Source organism: Grus americana, chromosome 2 (assembly GCF_028858705.1).
Source record: "Grus americana isolate bGruAme1 chromosome 2, bGruAme1.mat, whole genome shotgun sequence".
In the NCBI taxonomy this organism is placed as follows: Eukaryota; Metazoa; Chordata; class Aves; order Gruiformes; family Gruidae; genus Grus; species Grus americana.
The window spans coordinates 54796514-54818813 of record NC_072853.1 but is presented as its reverse complement, the minus strand read 5'-3'; the positions used below and the strand labels follow the sequence as shown (position 1 = coordinate 54818813).

The 22300-nt window shown below is 43.6% G+C and overlaps 1 protein-coding gene across 34 annotated transcripts in view; it reads left to right on the top strand.

Moving 5' to 3' along the window:
- The window catches only part of EPB41L3 (erythrocyte membrane protein band 4.1 like 3), a 96502-nt gene that overhangs the window by 41632 nt on the left and 32570 nt on the right, over positions 1-22300 (top strand). For all 34 annotated transcript variants that reach the window (XM_054815702.1, XM_054815711.1, XM_054815708.1 and 31 more), the window contains exons 4-8: positions 13466-13570; positions 15961-16003; positions 19380-19455; positions 20876-21094; positions 21415-21502. In XM_054815702.1, coding sequence (XP_054671677.1) covers positions 13466-13570; positions 15961-16003; positions 19380-19455; positions 20876-21094; positions 21415-21502 — 531 coding nt within the window. The remainder of the gene's footprint in view (positions 1-13465; positions 13571-15960; positions 16004-19379; positions 19456-20875; positions 21095-21414; positions 21503-22300) is intronic.

Genomic DNA, 22300 nt, shown 5'->3' with positions numbered 1-22300 from the left:
GGATTCTCAAATAGGATGGAGTGTTGCATTTCACATGAACTTTTCTTTTTCCTTTTAAAAAGTGAGAGTACATGGACGCTTCCTTAAAAAATAAGTCGTGAAAGATGGTCATAGGACAGGCTTTGAAGAATAGAGAACAAGCAGACTTATTTCTGCTCTGCCAGCACGGCCAGAAATGAAAGAGAGCGATGGCTGACTTCAAAGCTGCATGTGTTTCTCTTCCTGGTTTTCCAAATCTGGCTTGCAAAGACTACCTCTGGAGGACAAACCCTTCTGTGTTTCTGCGTGGCAGTGGGGAAATGCCTGGCCCCGTCGTCCCCCTCCCCGCGCAGCGTTGGAGCTAACCCTTCCCCAGGAGCCATCTCGGGACCTGCATGCCGCTTTTGCACGGGAAGTTTAATAACATTGAATTTCTCATCCATTTTGAGGTAGGCTTTAAGGTCAGGAAGGAAACCTCTGTAATAAGATGCACTCTGCTTTCTGGAGGGTACAGTTTCAGTTACCCCCTGCACATTTTAATTGTTTAATGAATTCCACACAGTCTCTTGCAAATGGCTTTACATGTGAAACTGATTACTGAATGCAAGAGGGAATTTTTTTTTAATAAGTCTTTTCCTTTTGACCTACTCGTTGCTTACATTTCAGTTAATTTAATATGAAGAGCTTTGTTTTAGGTTTTCGTTCCTTCCCCGGGACGTGTTTCAGTAAACGTGACTGGGTTGAGATGCTTTGTCGTTGTTACACAGAATGTTTTCTGTCCCCGGACCCGCTAATTAGGGCTGACTTAGATTAGCCAGGGGATTCAGTTAAGATCTATGTTACCTGACACATGTCAGTGGGAGTCTCAGTATTGCCCGAATGTGTTCCAGCTGAATAGAGTTAATACACAACTCTTCTGGCTTGCTTTTTCCAAATACTGTGTGCAGCTTTTTATGAGTTAAAATACTTGTCAATTCAGGAAGCATAATGTTCTGGAAATCGATACTGATGTTGTCCAGCTCATAATAATCAACTGAGAGGCTGAACAGAAAAAGGCTTTTTGCTTCAATTTGGTAATTGAAACAAAAATAAACATGATAGGGTTACCTTTTTAGTGGTTTTTATTATTATTCTATTTTTTAAAGGTTTTTCACTGAAGCTAAAGAAATCTAAATTAAAAAAAAAAAAGCACTTCAGGTTGAGCCAAGCGTTTTGGAAATTCCAAAAGGCGGAAGGAGGATGCTGGTGTGACATTTGTGGGGCTGGAGCGTTTCCTCCTTGCCAGGAGAGGCTCAGCCCCCCCAGCTCCCCCACAGCTCCTTGCAGCTGGGAACATCTGGGTTGCGTGATATTCAAGGAAAAGCTCTCTCATAACCTTGGTAGGAAAACACACCTAAGTGATTAGACAGCCGGGGTCTCTTGTATTTCCTCCAGTTAATATGCAAGTATTTTACAGAGATCAAAGGAGAACCAAGAGTTAAACCCAAGTCACTCCTTCAGATGTCACACCAAGTAAACAGCAGGTTTGGGCTTTAAATTCCACCTTTTGGCACAGCAGAGGACATGGTCGCAATCAAAATAAATGCCAAAAGTTTAAAATAACAAAACAAAACAAAAAAATATTTGCATGTGTCCTCTCCACATCAATTTTCTGCATCGAGTCTTATCTCTTACCTTTCATTAATAGTTTCTGAAAATTATTTGGGCAGTGAAATGATGGGTTTAGCAGACAAAAATCTTCATTTTGATACTTGGGAGACATCAGCCATTTTTCATAATGGTGAAAACTATTGAGAGAGGTGGACCTACATTGACAAATAGTTTCAGCTGCCCTGAAACTGCATTTTCTAGGGAATAAATGATTAGCTGAAAACTTCCTAGTGAAATGTTGCCTCTGGTTCCCTCCCCTTGGTGCACCAGTTGGACAGAAGCCAGGCAACAGGAGCTTGTTCTCCATCTGGCAAAGTTTTTAAAAATGTTTTGGTCATGCACGCTCAAACCCAGGTACTGCAGGGCTCATTGCTGGTTAACCTGTTTGCAGGAGCCCACGAGAGGATGATATTTTACCTGCCTTTTACCCCGGACAGATAGAGGTCTGTGGGCTCCAGGGGTCCTGCCCTTGGCACCGTCCTTGCTGATGGCCTCACCAGGGTGAGCCCGTGTCAGTCCCTCCACATTTGTCTTCTCCAGGTACATCACCCAGGGTGGTCCTCGCACCAGAGCGCCTGCCGCTTTTGACTGGGGTGCACCCAACCTCCACACGCGTTTTTAAGCGCTGCTGGAATAGAAATCACAAACAGTGGATGCAGGGCTTTGCTTACCCTTTTCCCTTCCCTAAATGAATAGTTATATTTTAAAGCCTCCTGCTATTTCTGGACAGTGTGTCCATTCCCCCATCTCCCCCATGCCCATCCTCCCAGAGAAGTTGCTGATTTTCTTATCGTTGCCCGGTCACGCTTCTGCCGAGCTTCCCTGCACTTTGTCATGTTTCCTGCCCCGTTTCCACCTTACTCGAGTGCCTGTTACCTGCTCCAGCTCCCGACCGAGCCATCTGAATTCATCTCCAACTCTGTTGCTAGTTGTTCCCGTTTTATAGGTGCTGTCCCCGTGTTAACACCTAGAGTTGCTGTTTCCAAACCAAATCTAAGTAAATGTTCGCTTTATTATCGTCTCCTAAAAATATTAACTGTCATATAAAATCCTAACACCTCATATGGGTGATTTTTTCCATCTGAGCCCCACGTGGTGTTTGTTGGGCTGCTTTTATGTTTTCTTATCCCTGTTTGTTGATACAGTGAATAAAATATCAGAGATGGGACTGGGTGGTGAGGAAATACCTGCTTGTAAAGCAAAGCTTTGATAGGCAGCGAGGTCTGTCTCTCATGGTTTATCTTGCTCTGGCAGAAATTATTTTGCTCTGAAGTGGATAAAACTTGGATATAGCTTGAGAATAAGCTACGTGGTTTTTCTTGACAACCCCAGCTTTGATGGTGTGATACTATCTAAGGTACCCCAAATCTAAAAGCCTGATCATCGTGCCGCCTCTCCTGTCGCAAGAGCATCTTTCTGTGCTATGGTTTTTGTGTGATGTTTTGTTGGGTTTTTTTCCCTCCAGCCTGGCAATGTAGGTCAGGGAGAGCTCTGTGGCTTTTAAATTCATATGGCAAGATTACTCTGTAAATCGGACTATGTTGACAGTAGAGCTTTTTTTCAGCTGAAAATAAACAAAATGTTTATGGTTGATTTTTTTGCTGATATATGCCAGTAACTATTTATGGTACGGGTATAGCAGTTGGTTCCCTTTGCTGTGTCGGTGCTAGGCTTGTGCATAGTTAGCAGTTACACAGGAGAGATGAGCGTTTGCTGAGCTCATCCAAGTATAGGTAGAATAAGGAAAATATTTATATTTGTAACCCCCACTGGAAAGCTTCAACTGCTGTACTGAATCCCAAGAGACCCGCCTGAGTTACCGCAGAGTGTCTTGCAGGAGGCGGTGGGGCAGGCAGGAGGCATTAAGCCAGCGGATCAGCTGCACATCTGGTTAAAATCCAAGCCCAAACAATCTGTGTTCTTAAGAAAGCTGAGCAAGGGGGGGTACTTTCCTCTGTTGAAAAGCCTCCAGAATCGTGGAATACGGTTTATTATTTTATGTCAAGATTTAGCAAATGTGTGAGACGAATCGATGTGCTGAGAATGGAACTGCTGTTTGAGAAACAGTATCCACTGTTTTTTTACCTTTTATTGAAGAGCAATGCTTGTAAACTGTTAGCAGATCTCAATTTTTACAGTACGAATTCTGTTGGTGCACTTGGGATGCCCGAGCATTTGATAATCGTCACGCTTGACAGGTATTTCTGTAGCCGTTGTGCACACGCAGCCGTGGCTCTTAGGCTTCCACGTATAAAGACGTGCTCCAGAGTGTTTATTATGTCTCAGGTGTCCCCTTTTGCTGCTTTGCACTCCCATGAACAAAGTGCTCGCTTTATTCCTAAGCATGCAAACTGTGTGGCGCGCATGTTGGGACGCTCAGAGCTCGTGTGCTGGCAGTGCTGCTGATGTAGAAGGCAAAACCCCTAATTTGGTTTGGTGCCAGAATCGGGACTAGGTCACCAATCTTCTTACTGGGATTTAGCAGTCCCCTGGGTTTTTTTTAGATTAGTGCTGGCTTTTTAGGATTGCAAGCTCAAATGGCATTAATGAAGGTTGCCCCTGATAAAAACTATGTCATGTTATACAATGTCATTGACACTTGGTGCAGGTATGTAACTGTAGCATAGACAGTGTTACGTATTTATCCAAAAGGTTGTATTAAATACTTGGGAAATTAGTGTCAGAAAAGGTTATTTCCAGGAATGGTAATACATTTCAAGGTGCTATATTACAATAAATATCAATAAGCTGATAAGTTATAGTACCACTGTGATGGGGGAAAAAAGAAAATAATCAGTTATCACCGTACGTCAAAATACCTTCTAGTCTACCCTAAGTTTTCTTATGTGATGTTCATTTATATGTGCAGAGCAATATGAGGTTGAGTTCTAAATTAACAAGCAGAGATAGGCAAAATAATATTGCAATTTTTATTTCAGAGTATTAGAATATGTTGGTCACCTACTGGGATGTATATGCAAGTTCACACATAAAAATGTCAATAAAGAAATAGAGCGTTTGGAGAGCTTGTATTGGCATGCAGCTTTGAGGACAAGCATTTCTTTCTGTGATGTATATTCATATTGGGAAAAAAAAAGTCTTTTTAATACAGCTGTTATTCAACTATATCGGTCTGAAATTGCCTAGTTCTTAGTTCTTCCCACATCTGGCTGAATTGTTTGTTCAGTAGATTGTATTTGGAACTGTGACCCGGGACTTCTCCAAATACAGTTTACCAGTGAAGTTTCATTAGCAGCTATAATAAAACACGTAACAGATTAAATGGTATTTCCTTTTGACAAGCAAAAAACAAATGTGTTTTGCTTTGAAACTTTTATTTCATTGCTTTTATTTTCTTTGCCAGCTGAACCCACCTGAGAGGCTGGCAGAAAGGTCTTGTTCGGCATCAACGACACTTGCTGGCGAACTGCTTACAAACTGGTTGAGAGTATGATGTCCATCCAAGGGATACATGTGTCTTCATAAATGTTCATTTATAATACTTGGCATGTGCCAAACCCAAGATTTTTCCCTAAGAAATGTAAAATAGTTGGAGTAAAAAGACCGGATGAGTTTATTTCTTTTGTTTTTAAGCTTTTCTGTATTTGTCTGCATGGGAGAGGGGAGTAGGGTGGTGGTTGTTTGCTTTGTCACTTTATATATTTTACCGCTGTCTTTGGTGTACAAGGTTGTACCGGTAACTTCAGCAAAGCTTTTGTTCAGTAGCAGAAGTGGCTTTCTTTAAAATGTTTTGTATAATGCCTAGAACATCCCTCTCAATGCGCTGAACTTTTCAGATAAACTAAATGTTGATTTTTCTGGAGCTGTCAGTGCCATTTTCAGAAAGCACAGCAGGGGATGTAGGGGCCTAAATTCCAGTGGTTAAGTCATGTTATGCTTTTAAAAGCTCTCATCCTGCAAGTTATACGTGTGTCTGTAAGATGTACTTCAGAAAACCGGAGGAAAACGTGCTGATTTTCTGCCAATTGATGCTCCAGTAAAGATTCTCCATGCTATTCTTCTTCCTGGATGCTCCCCGCTTTGCTTCCTGCTGGGGACTTCAGTTGAGAAAAGATAGATTTGAAGAAATTCAGGGTTTCTTTTCTCCTCTGTCACCTTTCTCCTTCATCTTCTTTTCCCTGTGGAGAGAAACTGTAGAGAAGTGTAAACAACATAAAAGCAAATCCTCTGAAAATGCAAAATACACATGTGTAGAAGTGAAATGAAGTTAAACTTCTTGGAATGACTTCTTCCATTTATCTTCCTTGGGAAAAATAAACCTTCTACTATTTTTTTCATCTTCTAATCAGGATTTGTTCAAAAATTACATTCTCCCTATTTGGAAATTTTCTGGCCTAAAGTGCAATGATTAGCTTCTAGAATTTTCCAGTTCAGCTGTTCGTGTCTTGACCAGCTGAAACTCTTCCAGAAAAAATATGGGAAATGTCATAGTATATAGATTTTTATTTCATTTGCAGATAAAAATGCTCCTTACCAGAATGACTGCGTGAGTTTAGGACCTCTGATTGACTCTCCGTAGATGGAGAAGTGCTGTGACGTGGTCACCAGCTCCTCTGCATTTGGAACCACACTGAATGTTCACTTACTCATAAATTTGTATATGTTTGTGTGTGCACATATTATGTGCATTAAATTGTGCACATATTTGCCTATGCATATAAAATTATGACATATTTGCGATGGTCAAATCCCTCCCCCAGAAACGGGGTTCTCAGTACAAAAGCGATCTTGGAAGCTTGCATATGCTTGAACTTGGAAGCAATGACTATTTGCGCAAATAATGTTGGGGTTTTTTTCCTGGGATTGGGCATATTTTTGTGTAAACTGGGTAATTCATGAGGAAAGAATGAGAAAGTGTGTTGTCAGGAGGCTGGAATTCAGCGACTCGGAGACTCAGCTGGGGGAATTTGTGGGAAGAGAGTGCTCGCTGCGGCGAGTACAAAGTATTCCTGACAACCAGTTAATCATTTACACTTGTTTGTGTTGCCAGAATAATTCCAGAAGCTGCAACGTGGGGAGGGAGAAACTGCCCCTGGTGTATGTTAGTTACTTGTTGCCATACACATTTTAGCTTTTCCTTGCGTTTGCACACAGATCACCGTGTGGCCCGTGCAGCGTAGAAACCAAAGTGTCGACCAAAATAACTTGCAAAATGCAATTTAAATCAAAACAGTAAAATGAAATAAAATCAGTGGTCTGGACACAATTGGAATCTTTTTCATCGTGCACATTGCAAATGAAACAATTAGCTAATACTTCCCCACCAGAAAGAACGAGGGAAAAGGAAGAGGTTAGTACAGCCACATGCCAAAATACATTACAGCATGCAAGGCTAGAGCCAGCCCACACGTTTATGCAGTGCATTGTTAAGGTCCATTGGAAAGTGCAAATGCTAATTAGGAATGTGAACCAGATAACCTCAACATCAGTTAAAGTCCAATTATTCCTACCGGGATTTCATGATACTAATCTGTTTGTCCTTCTTCCAGCCATCGTGCCCGACTGGAGTTATTACAGTAATTGTACAGAGTTTAACGCCAGGCTGGTGCTAGTGTTGCATTGTTCCGTTGGCTGCTTGACAGATTTTTCCAAGGAAAGTGGCGATACCGTGTTTGCATATGTATTTGCGCAGAAAGATATTTGCAAACTCTTCCCATCTAAAATCCAGGTCCACATCTGTGACACTTGTTCGTCTTGCTGTGCTCCTTGACTGAACAGAAAGGGGGGCAAAGTTTGAGTTCATTGGGGTGCCCTGACCTTCTAGGTGCTGTGTGGTGGAAATGATGATTATTGGTGGCAAAAATGAGTCCCTTTATAGCTGTTTGGCCGTGGGACTCTTTCTATCTTCAGGTTTTCCCTTGTCTGTAAAACTCGATCCAAATGTGGTCTCTTGTAATTGCTTTCAAACAGGAGGGGCATACCCACGTGCTGCAGACAGCTTCCTCCCCCAGCCCTTGCTCAGCGTTTTGCATCCGCATGAGACTGCAGCATTGGATGTAAAAATAGAACCTCTCCAAAATGCGACACTTTGGAGGTTGCAATAGCTTTCAGTTCTAGGAAGCTGAGAGGGCTGTTTTCTGCCCTTCACCTCCTCATCCTGGTTCCCTGTCAGTGAGAGGAAGGTAATCTGATTGTAAGTAAAAATAGAGGATGAGAGTAGACTAACACTCTGCACTTTAATCAGGTGCATGACGATTAACCCCTTAGCACCTGCGGAGGTGCACGGGGAGCCCAATGTCACAGCCACGCTGGGCGGGAGGGACTGGGGAGGCCCCTGGTTTGAGCAGGGCCATGGCCGGCGCTGGGTCAGGCCAGCTGGGCCACTGCCTGGCCAGTGCCTCGAAACCCTCTGAGAACGGTGGCTCCTCGGCCTTGCTGAGATACCAGTCCTGGTGCGGCATTGCACCTTCAGGGAGAAATTTGTCAGACAGAGGGTTGGACTTGGTCTGGAAGAAGCCTGAGTGGTGACAGGTCCTTGGCACGGATGCCTCTCCACTGGAATAAAGCTAGGAAAGATGGCCGGTCTGGAAGGTTGGAGGTTACCCAGGAAGCGAAGGTGTGTTGTTCAGGGCAAAGGTTCAGAAGAGGGGCTCAGGCTGCATCACCAAGGTGGGTGCCAAAGTGCCCCGCGGACAGTTGCAAATGGTCATATTTCGGGGACAGTGCAGGACTGCCAAACCAGGAGCCACAGCAGCTTGAAGGACACATTTCTGAGAGATGGTGCCTCCTGGCGTGGAGCAGCCAAGCCTATGCTCTTGCAAAGAAGCAAAATTTGCCTTTTGGAGGTGGCAGTTCTGGATCCTGATAATTTTCCTCTGGCACAACTAGCTTCCAGTCTGGGAAGAACCATCTAACACATAACATTTGAAGCTTCCTGATCTCTTCCCTATATCTCACTAAAGAGCAAAGAGGGTTCCTGGGGTCTTATTAGCACTTGCATGACAAGGAAGTTGATGTCACATCTTTGTATTAAGTTGTTGGTTGCTCGTTTCCCATGTAATTTTCCTCATTGCTTATCACATTTACAGCACCATATGGGTTTGGTAGATTGATTGCTACAATACAGGATTTATTGTTACCTCAGGGTCCTGATGGACAACAAGGTGAACGAGAATCAACAATGATGTGCCCTGGCAGCAAAGAAGGCCAGGGGTGTCCTGAACCACATTGGGCAGTGTTGCCAGGTTAAGGGTGTATCCTTCCCCTCTGCGCAGCACTGGTGAGACACTCCTGTGGTGCTGGGTCCAGTTCTGGGCTCCCCAGTATAAGACAGACATGGACATACTGGAGACAGTCCAACAAAGGGCCGTGAGGATGATGAGGGGACTGGAGCACCTCTCCAGTGAGGAAGGGCTGAGAGAGCTGGGACTGCTCAGCCTGGAGAAGAGAAGGCTCCGGGGGATCTCATCAATGTATACAAATACCTGATGACAGGAGTAAAGAAGACCAAGCCAGACTGTGCTCAGCAGTACCCAGTGCCAGGACAAGAGGCAGTATATTCGAAGTGAAATACAGGAAATTCCATTCAAACATAAGAAAAAGACGTTTTTACTATGAGCGTGGTCAAATGCTGGCACAGGTTGCTCGGGCAAGCTATGGAGTCTCCATCCTTGGAGATATTCAAAGCCCAGGTGGATGTGATCCTGAGCAGCCTGCTCTAGGTGGCCCTGCTTGAGCGAGGGGGTTGGACTAGGCAACCTCCAGAGGTGCCTGCCAACGCCAGCCAGTCGGTGATTCTGTGACTATATTAGTGCGCAAATACGTATTTTGTGACTGAGGTGACAGCGTATCTATAACGAAGGCTTGCAGTTTTTTACTTTAATAATGTTTGTTTATCATAAGTACATTACAGCTTATGGGCTTAATCATAATAAAGGAAAACTTTCTCATTATTTTTCTGCATTAAGAAATGCCAGACATTGCACCCAGATGTTTGCCAATGAGAAAAATTGACTTTATAATAATCTTGTTATCCACCCAGAGCTAAGATGGAAGTACTTAATTTTTGAGCTCCTCACTCTGAGGTACAACGTGTTATCTTGGTCTGGTGGTCTTATAAGGGGACGGGGGTAGGATGGAGGGTTATGGGCTGAAGAAGCTGATGTGGACTAGCTTGAGCGTGGACTATTTCTGGGAAAACCGCTTAGGGGATGGGAGAGCTTTTTGTGGCCTTCGGCCTCCTAAGGAGGGAGAGGCTCAGCTCCAAAACCAAGGAGAAGCTGGTGAGGAGAGAGGCTGCTTCTCCTCTCCCTTGCGTGTGGGAATTGCTGGCAGGCGCAGGCTTGCCAGCTTCGCTGCTGCTGGCTCCTTTCACTGCGAGCTCGACCAGGAGGCTGTTTATTCCCGTTCCAGCTTCGAGAGAGAGCCCTGGCCTTTACAGAGCTGCAGGGAGCAGGCTGTGGAAAGTGTAAAGTTTTTGTTCCCGGACTTTTGTACTCATTTAAACCATTCAATCTATGTTTTGCAGTCTTTCTGTTGTCTTGATTTCTCAAAGCTTAAGCAAAGTGTCTCTTTTTCCACATCTGCGCATTTCATTTCGTCCCACTCCTGCCTGAAAAATAGTGAGGAATATTTCTGGAGGAGAATCTTGCCATATTTACCTTTCAGAAAAACTCTTCATTTACAGGGCCAGTGTTTTATAGCATCAAGTCTGATACTTATGTATTTTTTTATCCACATTTTTTGGACTGCTGAGAATTGGTTGGCATTTTTGGCATTAGCCTGTGATCCACAGTAACGGGCACGTTGTCAGTCTTTCATCGCCTTAGACTTGTCACCCCAAAATGGTGGAAAGCAAAGGTTTAGGGATGGGTTGAGGAGCTGTATGAATTTGTAACTTGACCTTTCAGTCCTCCTCCTCCCATTCTCTCCCTGAGAAAGTAATGATGCCCATGCCTTGTCTGGCATGCTTATTTGGGCACACAGTAAAATAGAAGCAATTAACAAGAGCACGGGAGGTCTGTTCAGTTGCTTTAATTATATATTCCTAACTAAACCTCTTAATTTTCCATGGATTAATGCAGTAGCCTTCCCTCACTGTGTTTTTGTGCAACGTTGTTTTAGAAAGAGGGTACGCGTGCTAATGCTGCGTGGGTACGAAGCAGCAGTGCTGCATGTACACAGGTGCACGAGGATTTGGAGGACACCAGTGGTGGCTACGTTGCCAGGCAGCCCCCACTCCCCAAATGACAGGAGCCCTCTAAGTCTTGCTCCTATGGGTCAGCTTTGACCTGGGCAGAGGCTCTTGGGGAGCGGCGAGGCTGCAACGTGAGGCTCATCTGTGTGGGTGCTGATGGGGTGTTTCTGTGGAGAGAGAGAAGGAAAGTGGTCCTGGTAAGGCTTCCCGTCAGCCATCACCAGTTCACACGTGGTGTCGGGTGAAGAGAGGACCCAGTCCGGGAAGGGCTGTCAGTTACATGTGTTATATCTGACGTCCTCTCGCAGCACCAGCAGGGCTTGCCGGTATCTTGACGTGGCAGGAATTTTGTGGAAAGTGGCTGAGTACAGCTTGGGCATCTTCCTGCAGGAGGAGGATTCATTTTGTCATGGACAAAAACTGAGCTATGCAAGTTCTTCCAGGCTTGCCATAATTATTCTCACGTGCCTGCAATGTGTAGCCAAACAAGAAATCCTGAGCGCTGGGTTATTTTGGTTGTTTTTTGAGGGTTTTTTATGACAGCACAGCCCCACACAACTGTTTCCTGCAATTCCCTGTTAAAGCACCGTACCTTGCAGCTGCTAGCTGCTGTTTCTCAAAATTGACATCTGTGTAGCTGCATGCATCGGCCAAATAAAACAGCTTCTGTGTTGGCCTTGTGTGACTCTTAAGAGGACATTGAAGTGTCACGATTCAAATACATGTAAATGGTGCAGACATAGCATTTCTCAAAGCAGGTATTCTATAGAGCTAACCTGCTTATTTCTCTCCATTCAGTATAACCATTTAGTTTGTTATCACATAGAAAAGCCAGAAATTTGGCAAAATAGAGCGTTGCTTGCTCATAGCAGAAACGTGACTGTTTTGGCTTGAAGGCTCTGACTTGGTTCCTCTCTGCACACCAGTGGTAAAATCTTTTTTATTTGCCTGATCATCTCCATGGAGCATCAAGTATAAAACCACCAACCTCTTACCTACTTCCAAGTTCGGGGTGTGAAGAATTAACTAAACATTTGTTTGAAATTATAAAGGAGCTGGGGCAGAGTTGTGCTTCCTACTACAGGGTGGAACGCATGTGACAAGCAGAACAGGGCCCTAGAGCTGTTTGCTCAAGTGATGCTGGAAGACATGGTAAATGGAGTTACAGCAATATGCTTGCAATGCACTTCTGTGCCTGGTTTTTTCTCAGCTGGAGGACACTTGTTAGACTCTATCGGCCACGCTCTTTAGTTTCCCCATCGATAAAAATGTAGAGGATATTTCCCTGCTTCCTTTCTAATATACCATCAGAGCCTCAGTAGAAATACCAAATTTAACATAAATGAGGTTATGCTGCACAGCTCCCTCCGTCGTCTCTCGTAATGTTTTTGCAGGGTGTTAGGCACCAACCCTCAATTCTCTTTTTTTTTTTTTTTCTTTCCTCTTGGCTTGCTTACCACTTCTAAAATAGTTTGAGGCCAGCGCTGGGCTCCATGGGTTTGTTGGCTTAGCTGTCGGCTTGGATTGTGAAATATCCATCCCCCGGCCAAGGCTGCTGGGCTGGCAGCGCGGTCCGGGCACAGCTCGGTCTGCGGAGGCGCGTAAATTTGGAGGCAGCGTTCTCTCCTCTTTTGTGTCAGCCTCCTGCACTGCGTTTGAAGCAAGCAGCGTATTTCCAGTCTGCTGCAAGTCATGTGTATGCTACAGATAAACTGCGGTGCTGGCATCAATTAAAATATTTATGTATGCGTGTGTTTGATACAAAGTGGGGAGATTTTTTCCTTTAGCTGAGTTGCACTTAGAGAAGCAGGCAGTGATGAAACAGTGGCCCAAATAATTTTGAATTGTTTATCATAGTTAATGCATATGAAGTTGGCACATGTAGCTTATAAAGAGGACGTTTCTCTCTGTGTTTGGTTGTTTGGAGAATTTTTATCAGTGTCACATGCAACGCTGAGAACTAGGATGACCTGAATTTTTACCGTCCAATACGAGAGATACTACAGAGCTTCTGCTAAGGGCTCTGGCTGTTGACAGTGAGAGATCTTCTCATCTAACGTGTTAGCAGTAAAGAAGGTTAGTGGGACACTGGAAAGCTGCTTTTGCACCCAGCTGCGTTCCCAGTGAGATACTAGGCTCTTTCAGTGATTTCAGTAGATGGTGTTATCACATTTCCCCATATATTAGACAAAAAAGGATCCTGGAATCAGTCCACATTGTTACCGAAGCAAGAAATACCTCCACGTTTGTTTTTTCCTCCAGTGGATCATCCCCGAGTCACAGGTCTGATAGTCCATGACCGGGAATATTTTGTACCATTGTTTGTTGCTTCTGCTGCATACAAAGAACACTCTGGTTTGCTGAGGGACGACCTCAGCATGCATCTGAAGTTGCAATTTCTGAAAGACAGAAGACGTCTTCTAATTGAAACTTGCAATGTGATGTGTATTGACTCACTTTTAACTCTACAAGAAGACCTGGACTTCTATGAAAAGCAGATTTGCCCCATTCAGCAGATTCTTATGAAGCTCCAGGTCAATAGGTTTGAAAGATGGATGAGTTGAATTAAAGCATTTTGGGGTTATTGATTTGAGGATTGAACAGAAAAGGTGTTATTTTAATGCTTATATTACTTTGTTTTGTAAACGTGCTTTTTTTCCCTCCGTTCATTTCCCACAGAAACGTTCCAGAGGTCAAGTGCTATTCGACAAAGTGTGCGAGCATCTGAACCTTTTGGAAAAAGACTACTTTGGGCTAACGTACAGAGACACGGAAAACCAAAAGGTAATGCACAAAACTGCAGGCTAGCCTTTGGCACGTGGACGTCAGAGCTCCCCAAGACACCCTCCATACAGTTGCAAACAGTCCAGAAGTTGTTTTTGTCTTCTTTTCCAAGCTCCATAGCTTGAGCTATTATTTTTTATAACTCTGTACCTCTCAAGAACATCCCCTGTGTTTCCCTGGCTTCCCTCTGTGTTGGCTGTTTATGACATGAAAGAAGTTAATCATATAACTGTTTCTCTTTCTAGTATGATTTATTTCATTACTGCCATAGAAGAAAGTCAGATTTACATTCATAGATACACTACTAAACATATAATAGTAAAATGTGGCTTATTTAATAATATGGTTGGGATACGGATGGGCAGGAGCTGATTCACTGCTCCTGCTAGCTGCTGAGATAAAGTAAGGCTTTAAGTCTTGACTTGCTTTATCTTAGTGTTATTGTTGATTTGGCTGAAGACATAAGTCCTCAGAAGCAGTTGGCAGGAATAGTGAATCATGTTCTGCTTCTGTGCATCTCAACTGCAGGATTAAATAAGCTGTGTATTAACAGTGTCCGAGATGATCTAAGTTGCAGGTGATGTATATGTATATGTAGATAGCTTATTGTTGACATGTTATGATGAAAGAGAGAGTATCAAATGATAATTTAAAATATGGTTTGTGGGTTTTGGTGTTTTAAGATAAATATTTTGAAAGAAACCAGTAACAAAACTTTTTAGCAATAGGTGCCAGTAGCCCAGCAGAGCTCATCAGGTGAAGGTATTTCGTGATTTGCATGGCCTGAGAGGTTTCCCCTGATGAAGCTGGAGCTATTACTGTTATTTTAGCTGTCTTGTGAGAACAACAGTTTTGTTTTCTAGGCTTCCCTTTGTTTCAGTTATATATGATTCAAAAGAAATCAGTCTTTTTGTCTCCCTTTTCCCCTTTCTTTACAGACTTCTAAATGTGAGGATTTTTTTTGTGATTCAGAAAATCACTTAAGCAGACGCTTGGTCCATGCCAGTGCAAGATAACACTTTAGCATATGCTCAGTGTTGAGTTGTGGTAAAAGTTAAGCAGATGTTTAAGTGCATTTCCAGATAAGTGTGCTTTCCTGTACTGGAAAGAGAAGAATGTATTCATTATTAACAGGTGGTTTAGAAGCACTAAATATTTATAGATCGACAGTTACTTTACAGAGCTAGATAGCTAAAAGAATACTGCCTGCCACCACATTCGCTGATCAATAGCATGCATATTTTCAATGTCAAAGTACTTAGCAATTCACCTCCCTCCTCTGCCAGGTAACTTCCAGCCGGACGATACGTGTGCCCACATCACATGTCGTCTTTGAAAACAGAAATCCTGATGCATCTTTAATTTCTTAGTGCACAGTGTGCTTTCCTGCCTAGCAATAGCCGGAGCTCTTCAGGCTCATGTTTTGCGCCACGGACGGGGTTTGGACAGCTGCAAACTGGTTGTTTTTGTTGGGCAGGGATTGTTGTGTTCTGCTTGTTTGATATTTCTTTACTATTGTTTTTTCTCTGACACATTTGTTTATCTTTCTTTGGAGAAAGTGGAACTTTCCTAGGGGAAGTGAACTTTTTGTTCTGGGCCGTGTGACGCATTTTAAATATTAATTTGATTCCGTTGGAGGACAGGGCAGAAGTGGAGGGCTTTTACCTCCCAGTGCCCAAAAGGCAGGTACAAAGCAGGCTGCTCTATTCATTCTACGCTCTGGCTGCAGCGGCGGCACTAAGAGACCCCACGCCTCCTCCAGAGGAATTTCCTCTGCTTCTTGGCATCCGTGGAGTAGTAAAGTGTTGCCGTGATGATTCCCCACCTCCTCGGCAGGAGTTTTGTCTTGCCTAGTCATGGGGCTCTGCGCAGCCCCGTGTGCTGTGGTTCTGCCTCTGGTTTCCCCCCATGCTCCCTCTGCCCCCGGGCAGCCCCTCGTGCCCACACCGGGTTGCAAATGGGGCAGTGCCCTACGCCGTGCCTGCTTATTCTCTAGCGAGGCTTTTCAGCCCTTCCAGGATTAGAGAAAAAAACCAACTGAACAACCAAAAACCAAGAAGAACCCCTTCTCAACAAGCTTGCAGAAATTTAATTTTCCCAGAAGACACTCTGTAAAAAGGTTTCTGTGGATTTGCTTTACTAGTTTCTATTTTTTTAATTTTTTTATTTCAAACCATTCAGCCCTTCAACATCTGGGAAGGTTAATAAAAATCCTGCTTCTATCCAGGGCCACGTCTTGCAAGTTAGTGTTATTCCTGCCTACTGCTGCTCCAAGCAGAAAGGGGTGGCAGACCTCCACGTGTTCTAGCTTTGACTCGTAGCACTGTTTTAAAAATAATGTTTATTGTGTTTTCTAATTCAAATTGAAAAAGGAGACATTTTCTTTGCAGAATTGGTTGGACCCTGCCAAGGAAATCAAGAAGCAGATCCGAAGTAAGTTTATTATCGTTTGCGTGTTTATTTCAGGGGGTCTGGAAAACTTTCATTCTGGTGCCCATCACTGCCCACCACCGCCCAGCCCCTCCGATCCTCTGTGCTTGTGGCTGAACCACTGGGGTAACTCGCCGCTCTTGCCTCGAAGGATCCGTCCCGCCGGGATGCCCCCAGCGCCAGGGGCTCGGCAGCCCCCCTCCCTCGCCCCCGCCCCGCTGCCTGCAGGCAGAGGGGACAGGCAGGACAGGGCCACAGCTCCCTTCCCGCCACCTTTCCCAGGAGAGCGCGCTCCTCCCCAGGGCGACAAAGCCTATTTCACAATCTTCTTTTGCATCCTGTCTCCAGTCTCTGGCACAGGAATTACCTTCATCTTTTAGGTATTTTGCCCCATAATGAGTGCAGGCGGTTACTGAGGCTCGTAACACATGAACTTGCATCGCTGAAAACAACTTGACATTTGCAGAGATGCAAAAACCTGAAGTTTGACATTAAGCAACATAACCTTAGGGACTAGGCCATGTATATAAATTATTTCCTTGCGTTACTGATATTTATATCATATCCAGGAGCGCTGTTCATGCCCCATACTGAAATACTTCACTGATGTAAAGATCACACTCTATCTAAAATATCTTTCCTTCCTGCATTTCAAAAGCTTGAACTTTGCTCTCAAAATGACCATTCAATTCACAGAGAACCAGTCAATTTTCTGCTTCACATGAATACTTTAAAAAGCTTGGTTGTTAAATTTAGCCGTGTGCTACATCAGAAATTCAAAAACCTCTCAAAGGAAAACCATGTCAAAGCTGCCAGGCTCAAAATTTTACCTGCCTTTTTTCCCCCTTCACTTTTTAAAATTGATCAAATATTTGTGTGTGTGACTCTTTTTGGCAGAAAAACCTCAGTTGTTTTTATCTTTGAATGTTTTGTAAATAATCTCTTCTGGCAGTTGTGCTTTCACCAGCAAATACATCTGGTGGTTCACGTTTGCTGGCGCAAGCCTGGCAGATGAATCACTTCCCTCTCCGAGATTCCAAGGGTTAATTTACACTGGCTGGAAAACTTCGTCACTTACTATGAGCAACCGCACCTTTTCCACCAGTACTATTTTCATTAAAAGTAAGTGATCTGCAATAAAAAAGTAATGAAAATCCGCCTTGTTTTAATCTCTTGAGAAGATGGATCTGGAGAAGAAGGTGCTGTAGACCTCAATGAGTCAGGTTGCGCTGATGGTCAATGCAAATAGAGCAGCTCAGCTCCAACTGCTGATTTAAAAGGCATTTAATATGTGCCCAAGCCATGAGATAGACAATGAAAGGTTGTGACAGCGAGAGATTAACGGGTGCAGAAGAGGCTTGTCCTGGACTTGACATGGGGGACAGTTGTATTTGCAGAAGATGACAGCGATAATTTGCTTGCTCTGTACAATTCACCCTAGAAATTTGGAACAGGGCAACGGTGGAAAAATAGGGCTTTTACACATAGCACTTTCCATGAATGGTTTAAAACAAATGAAATACATGCATACAAAATCCTGCTAAATGCTGGTTGAGTTGTGCAAAAGTCAGATATATGTGATTCCACTGCAGACCATAGGGATCTCATCCCAGTGGTTGAGGAATGAGGCTCCTGCCATGTGTGTGGCCCCTGGTTTGCGCCCCATTACTTATAACCTGCTAACTTGCACAGTTATGTTTTATTTAAACCCTGTAAGTGAGAGGAGAAGGCCTTTCACTCTGGTATCTTAACTGGCCGTGCTCCCAAGGGGTATATGATAGGTTTGATTTATATTGTGTGTGCCAGAGGCACAGATTTTCAGCCCAGGGCCCCTTCCCCACCCATCGTGGGGAGCCGGTCTGCTGCCTGGTGGGACCATGCTCCATCCTCATTGCTGATCAAATCTTCCTTCCACTGACCTTTATAGCACAAGAGAGTGGAAAAGGTACTAAAATCAAGGAACCCAAAAGTGTTACCAAGAGCCAAAGTCCTGATGGTAAATGTCAAAGTCTTCTCACACATTGAGCCTGTTTTCTCGGGTGCATGATGACCAAAGTGGATGGGGCTTTGCATGCGATGAAATTTCCTTGTTGTCTCTAAATAAATACTTCCAAACACCCAATTAGGACAACCATACTGTATTTCCAGGCAAGTGGACATTCACTTTGTCCAGCATATAAGCTTTCTTACCAGAGAGTGTACTGGATAAACCTTCAAACCCCATACTCTTTAAGGGGGTACGTAGACAGAAGGTGCCTCTGCATTGGAAATCATGGGAAAGCCCTACCCTGCAGGGCTGAGAAGGAAAAGTCCTGTTTTTCACAGTGTTCGCAAGCACCTTGCCATCACACAGCCAGTATGGACTTTTCAAGAGAGATTTATTTATTTCCAGTTAGATTTGTAATTTGACATCAGTGAGTTTCAGAGAACAGAAGTGTCATTGCTTTGGTTTTCTGACTACAGAAATGCTGTAATTTATGTGGTAGAAATACTTACAAGAGGTATATCCCACAACAGAGACCTCGGTGAAAAGTCCTGTTACTGAAAAACTGCCGTATTGCTTGTTAGCACACTGTGGTTTGGGGTTTTGTTACTGCTTTTTATTTGCATTCAAGACATGCACTAGTATAACCTGTCCCTGTTTTCAGAATAGCCTTTATATTTACATACTATGTTCAATTTTTTTTTTTTAGTCTCAATATTCTTTCTTTACAACATTTAAAGCTAAAAATTTCACAAACTGGTGACGCAAGCTAGTATCCATCCCATGGGTCACCTAAACTTACTGCAATAACTAAATAAGAATTCCCCAGTGTTACGTACTGGTTTTCAGTCATGGTCTCTGTGTTTGTCCTTGCAGTTTTGTCTGCACAGTAATTTATGTCTGCTGGAGACAGGAGCTATGTGCTGAGGCAGCACTCCGAGAAGATGCTGTGAGCTGGTTTGGGCAGCCAGAACTCAGCACATCACCCTGCTCCAGAGCCCATTCGTACCCTGTGGTGCTGCCAGCGCCTCTGTGGTTTGGGTTATTGGGTTTTAAGACCTGTGTAGGCTGTGTTTTCAGATGGTTAATTCCAGTAAACGTTGTTTTCGGACTGAGGGGTTTTTTTTGTGTTAGCAATAAATTAGTGCTCCCTTAGGGTCCCGGCTTCAGTGGAAATCTTACTAAATAAGAAAAGAGCTGTAAAATCTGATCTAATACTGTCATTGTGAGAGGGAAAAGTAGTATCTTCAGAACGGTGTATGGGAAGAAGATACTATATCCTGTTCTTACGAATTGCTTGGCTGGGGTGTTTTTAAGTCTGCTGGTAATTGAACAGCGTGAGCATCTCCATTTGCACTTACAGTGTACTTTCAGTCAACCTGTGTTCTTTTCCAGGTGGTGCTTGGCAGTTTGCATTTAATGTGAAATTCTACCCTCCAGACCCTGCCCAGCTATCTGAAGATATTACCAGGTGTTTAAAACATTAAATACCTTTCTAGAAGGGGCTTAAAAGCTGTTCTTGGTAGCACTTACACTCTAATTATCCAAGAAAAGGAATGTTTTGTATTCCTGTTGGCTTCCTTTCTCTTATGAGCTTACGGAAAATATGCGATGCTTTGGCAGAGAGACACTGTGAACAGTGGCTGTCCTCTGAGCTAAGAAGACATTTTCTTTTCTATAGTGTAACCCTAAACCCAAGCTTTTCCAATATACATATTCCCGAGAGTTGATTTTACTTTTCACAGAGATGCCTGATGCCCAGTTTTGCCAGTGGTAACAAGTCGTTGTTGTCAGTAAAATCGTAACTGTGAAAGGAAAGAACTGGGGTGAGAATAAGCGTGCTTGTAAATTTTGTATTGCATTTGAGGTCAGCAGTTGATGTGCATGGTACAGGGAATGTGGTGGTAAGGAATGGCAGCTCCCTGCTATCCAAGTCAGTTGGCTCTGCAACCTGCACCTCTGCTCTCTGGTTTTGTGTACAGATGGCAAGCACAACCAAATAAAAAAACAAACCCTCACCTAGTTTCCTCCTTGGTATAAGGCAGGAAGCCTTTGGAGCCATGATGAGTTTTATGCCATCAGCAAGCCATTCCCGAGCCTGTTCTATCATTTTGCAACCTGTGGATATTTTTAACCTTCACTGCTTTGTGGATTACTTGTTGCTTTTAAGGTAGCATGAAGCCTTTGGCTTAGATCAGACATCCCCTGTGCTAGGCACTGTGCAGAAAAGCAGTGCGTCAAGAGTTCGCACTTAAAGAGAGGTCTTCCAAAAGAAAGGATTGCTTTTTTCCTTGTCGCCCTCAGATCTCCCCTGGGAACTCTGTGCCTTCACCACAAAGCCAACGCTCTTCGCTTTTTTTCTGATTTCTTCTATCTGGTGATGCCTTGCGCTGCTTGTCAGTGTGTTTTTAACAGCATTTACTGTTTACATGTATTTTTGAGAAAGCTTGACAGTTTGCTAAAGAGACAACTTGAGTTTTTTGAACATCTTGGAGTTAAGCTAGTCATTAGCGAACAGTATTTAGGGTTTTTTTTCTCCTTAAAGAAAAAAATTATCAGCTAGCTACGTATCTTAGTGATTTATGGTAGAAACCTGGTATGTTTAATGGGTAATTCTCCATCCCGGTCACTAAACAAAGTAATAACCTATTTTATTAAGAAATCTCCATGCTGCTTTATAAAGATAAATTAGACATTGCTACCTATAAGTTAGGCAAGGGTGGTTGTTTTTAAAATGATTATTATCCTTGTTAACTCCTGAAAAACCTTGGGCTTCGGAATTTTCTACTAATTAGTAGATGAACCGAGGCCTCTTGCCGGTCCTTGGCGGCACTCCTTTGGGGGCAGCGGTGGAGGAGCACTTCCTGAGCCGCCTTGGTGCTCCCTTGCAGGTACTACCTCTGCTTGCAGCTGAGAGATGACATCGTGTCGGGTCGGCTGCCCTGCTCGTTTGTCACCCTGGCCCTGCTGGGCTCCTACACTGTGCAGTCAGAGCTCGGCGACTACGACCCCGACGAGTACGGCAGCGACTACGTCAGCGAATTTCGCTTTGCGCCAAATCACACTAAGGAGCTGGAGGATAAAGTGATCGAGCTGCACAAGAGCCACAGGTGGGCAGAGGGCATCAAGCGTGGGCTGTAGCCTGCCTTCAGGTACCATCTTGGTGCATGAGGAAATGTTAAAATCAGCTGCAATATACTTAATAAGAATATTTTTCGGACAAGACTCCTCTCCATGTCTTTGGTTAGAGAAGAGCTTTGCAGCATGAAAGGTAACAGGGTCTGCACCAGAGCTTTGGCTCTGGCAGGCACCCAGCTACCCAAGGGGCACGGCTGTAGTTCTGACAGGCTGAAAATGTTTTGCAGCTGCTGGATTTTATGCAGATTCTGTTTCCTTAACATTGATGCTAGAATTGGTTGCTTTTCCTCAGGGGAATGACACCTGCAGAGGCTGAGATGCATTTCCTGGAGAATGCCAAAAAACTGTCCATGTATGGAGTAGATCTCCATCATGCTAAGGTATGGACTTCTAATTCTTTCACCGGTCATCTTTCTCCTGTGTCATAGTAGTTGAAGCTGCATGGACTCCCTGATTTATTCTTTTTTGTTTTGAGATGGGCATTTTGTGGGATAAATCATGTGTCAACATCAGGAAAGGTGACTTATGGCATTGAATCATAGAATCATAAAATCATTTTGGTTGGGAAAGACCTTGAAGAGCATCAAGTCCAACCGTTTACCTAGCACTGCCAAGTCCACCACTAAACCATGTCCCTAAGCACCACATCTACGCGTCTTTTAAATACCTCCAGGCATGGTGACTCAATCACTTCCCTGGGCAGCCTGTTATAGGCATAAATATATCTTGTAACTGTAACATAACTTAGCCTATAGATTCAAAGATGTTGCACATCAACCTTTCATGTTGATTAAACAACCAAATCCTTTGGGAAAATATTGAATGGACAGAGTAATGAGGAAGGATATTAGAAGCTGTCCAGAGAGTGATCAATTGTCATTTCATTCAGCTACATTTTCCAATTTAATAAGGCCAACTATGGTATCTTAACTAGGTAAGCAGATCATTTCTAACACCGCAGAGAACTTTCAAGCAATTCTTTAGCCGTGCTGAAAACCTAATCAGATTGATAGTTATGGGGAGACAGCAGCTTGTCTCTCTTCTGAAGTGTGGTCGTCATAGTTGACTGGAAGGGCAATAATTCTGCTGAAAACATTGTCCCGTGATGAAGTAGTTTCTCTAATCATCGGCAGGTTAAGTTATGAATAAAACATGGCCATTCTTATCGTGGCTTGGGA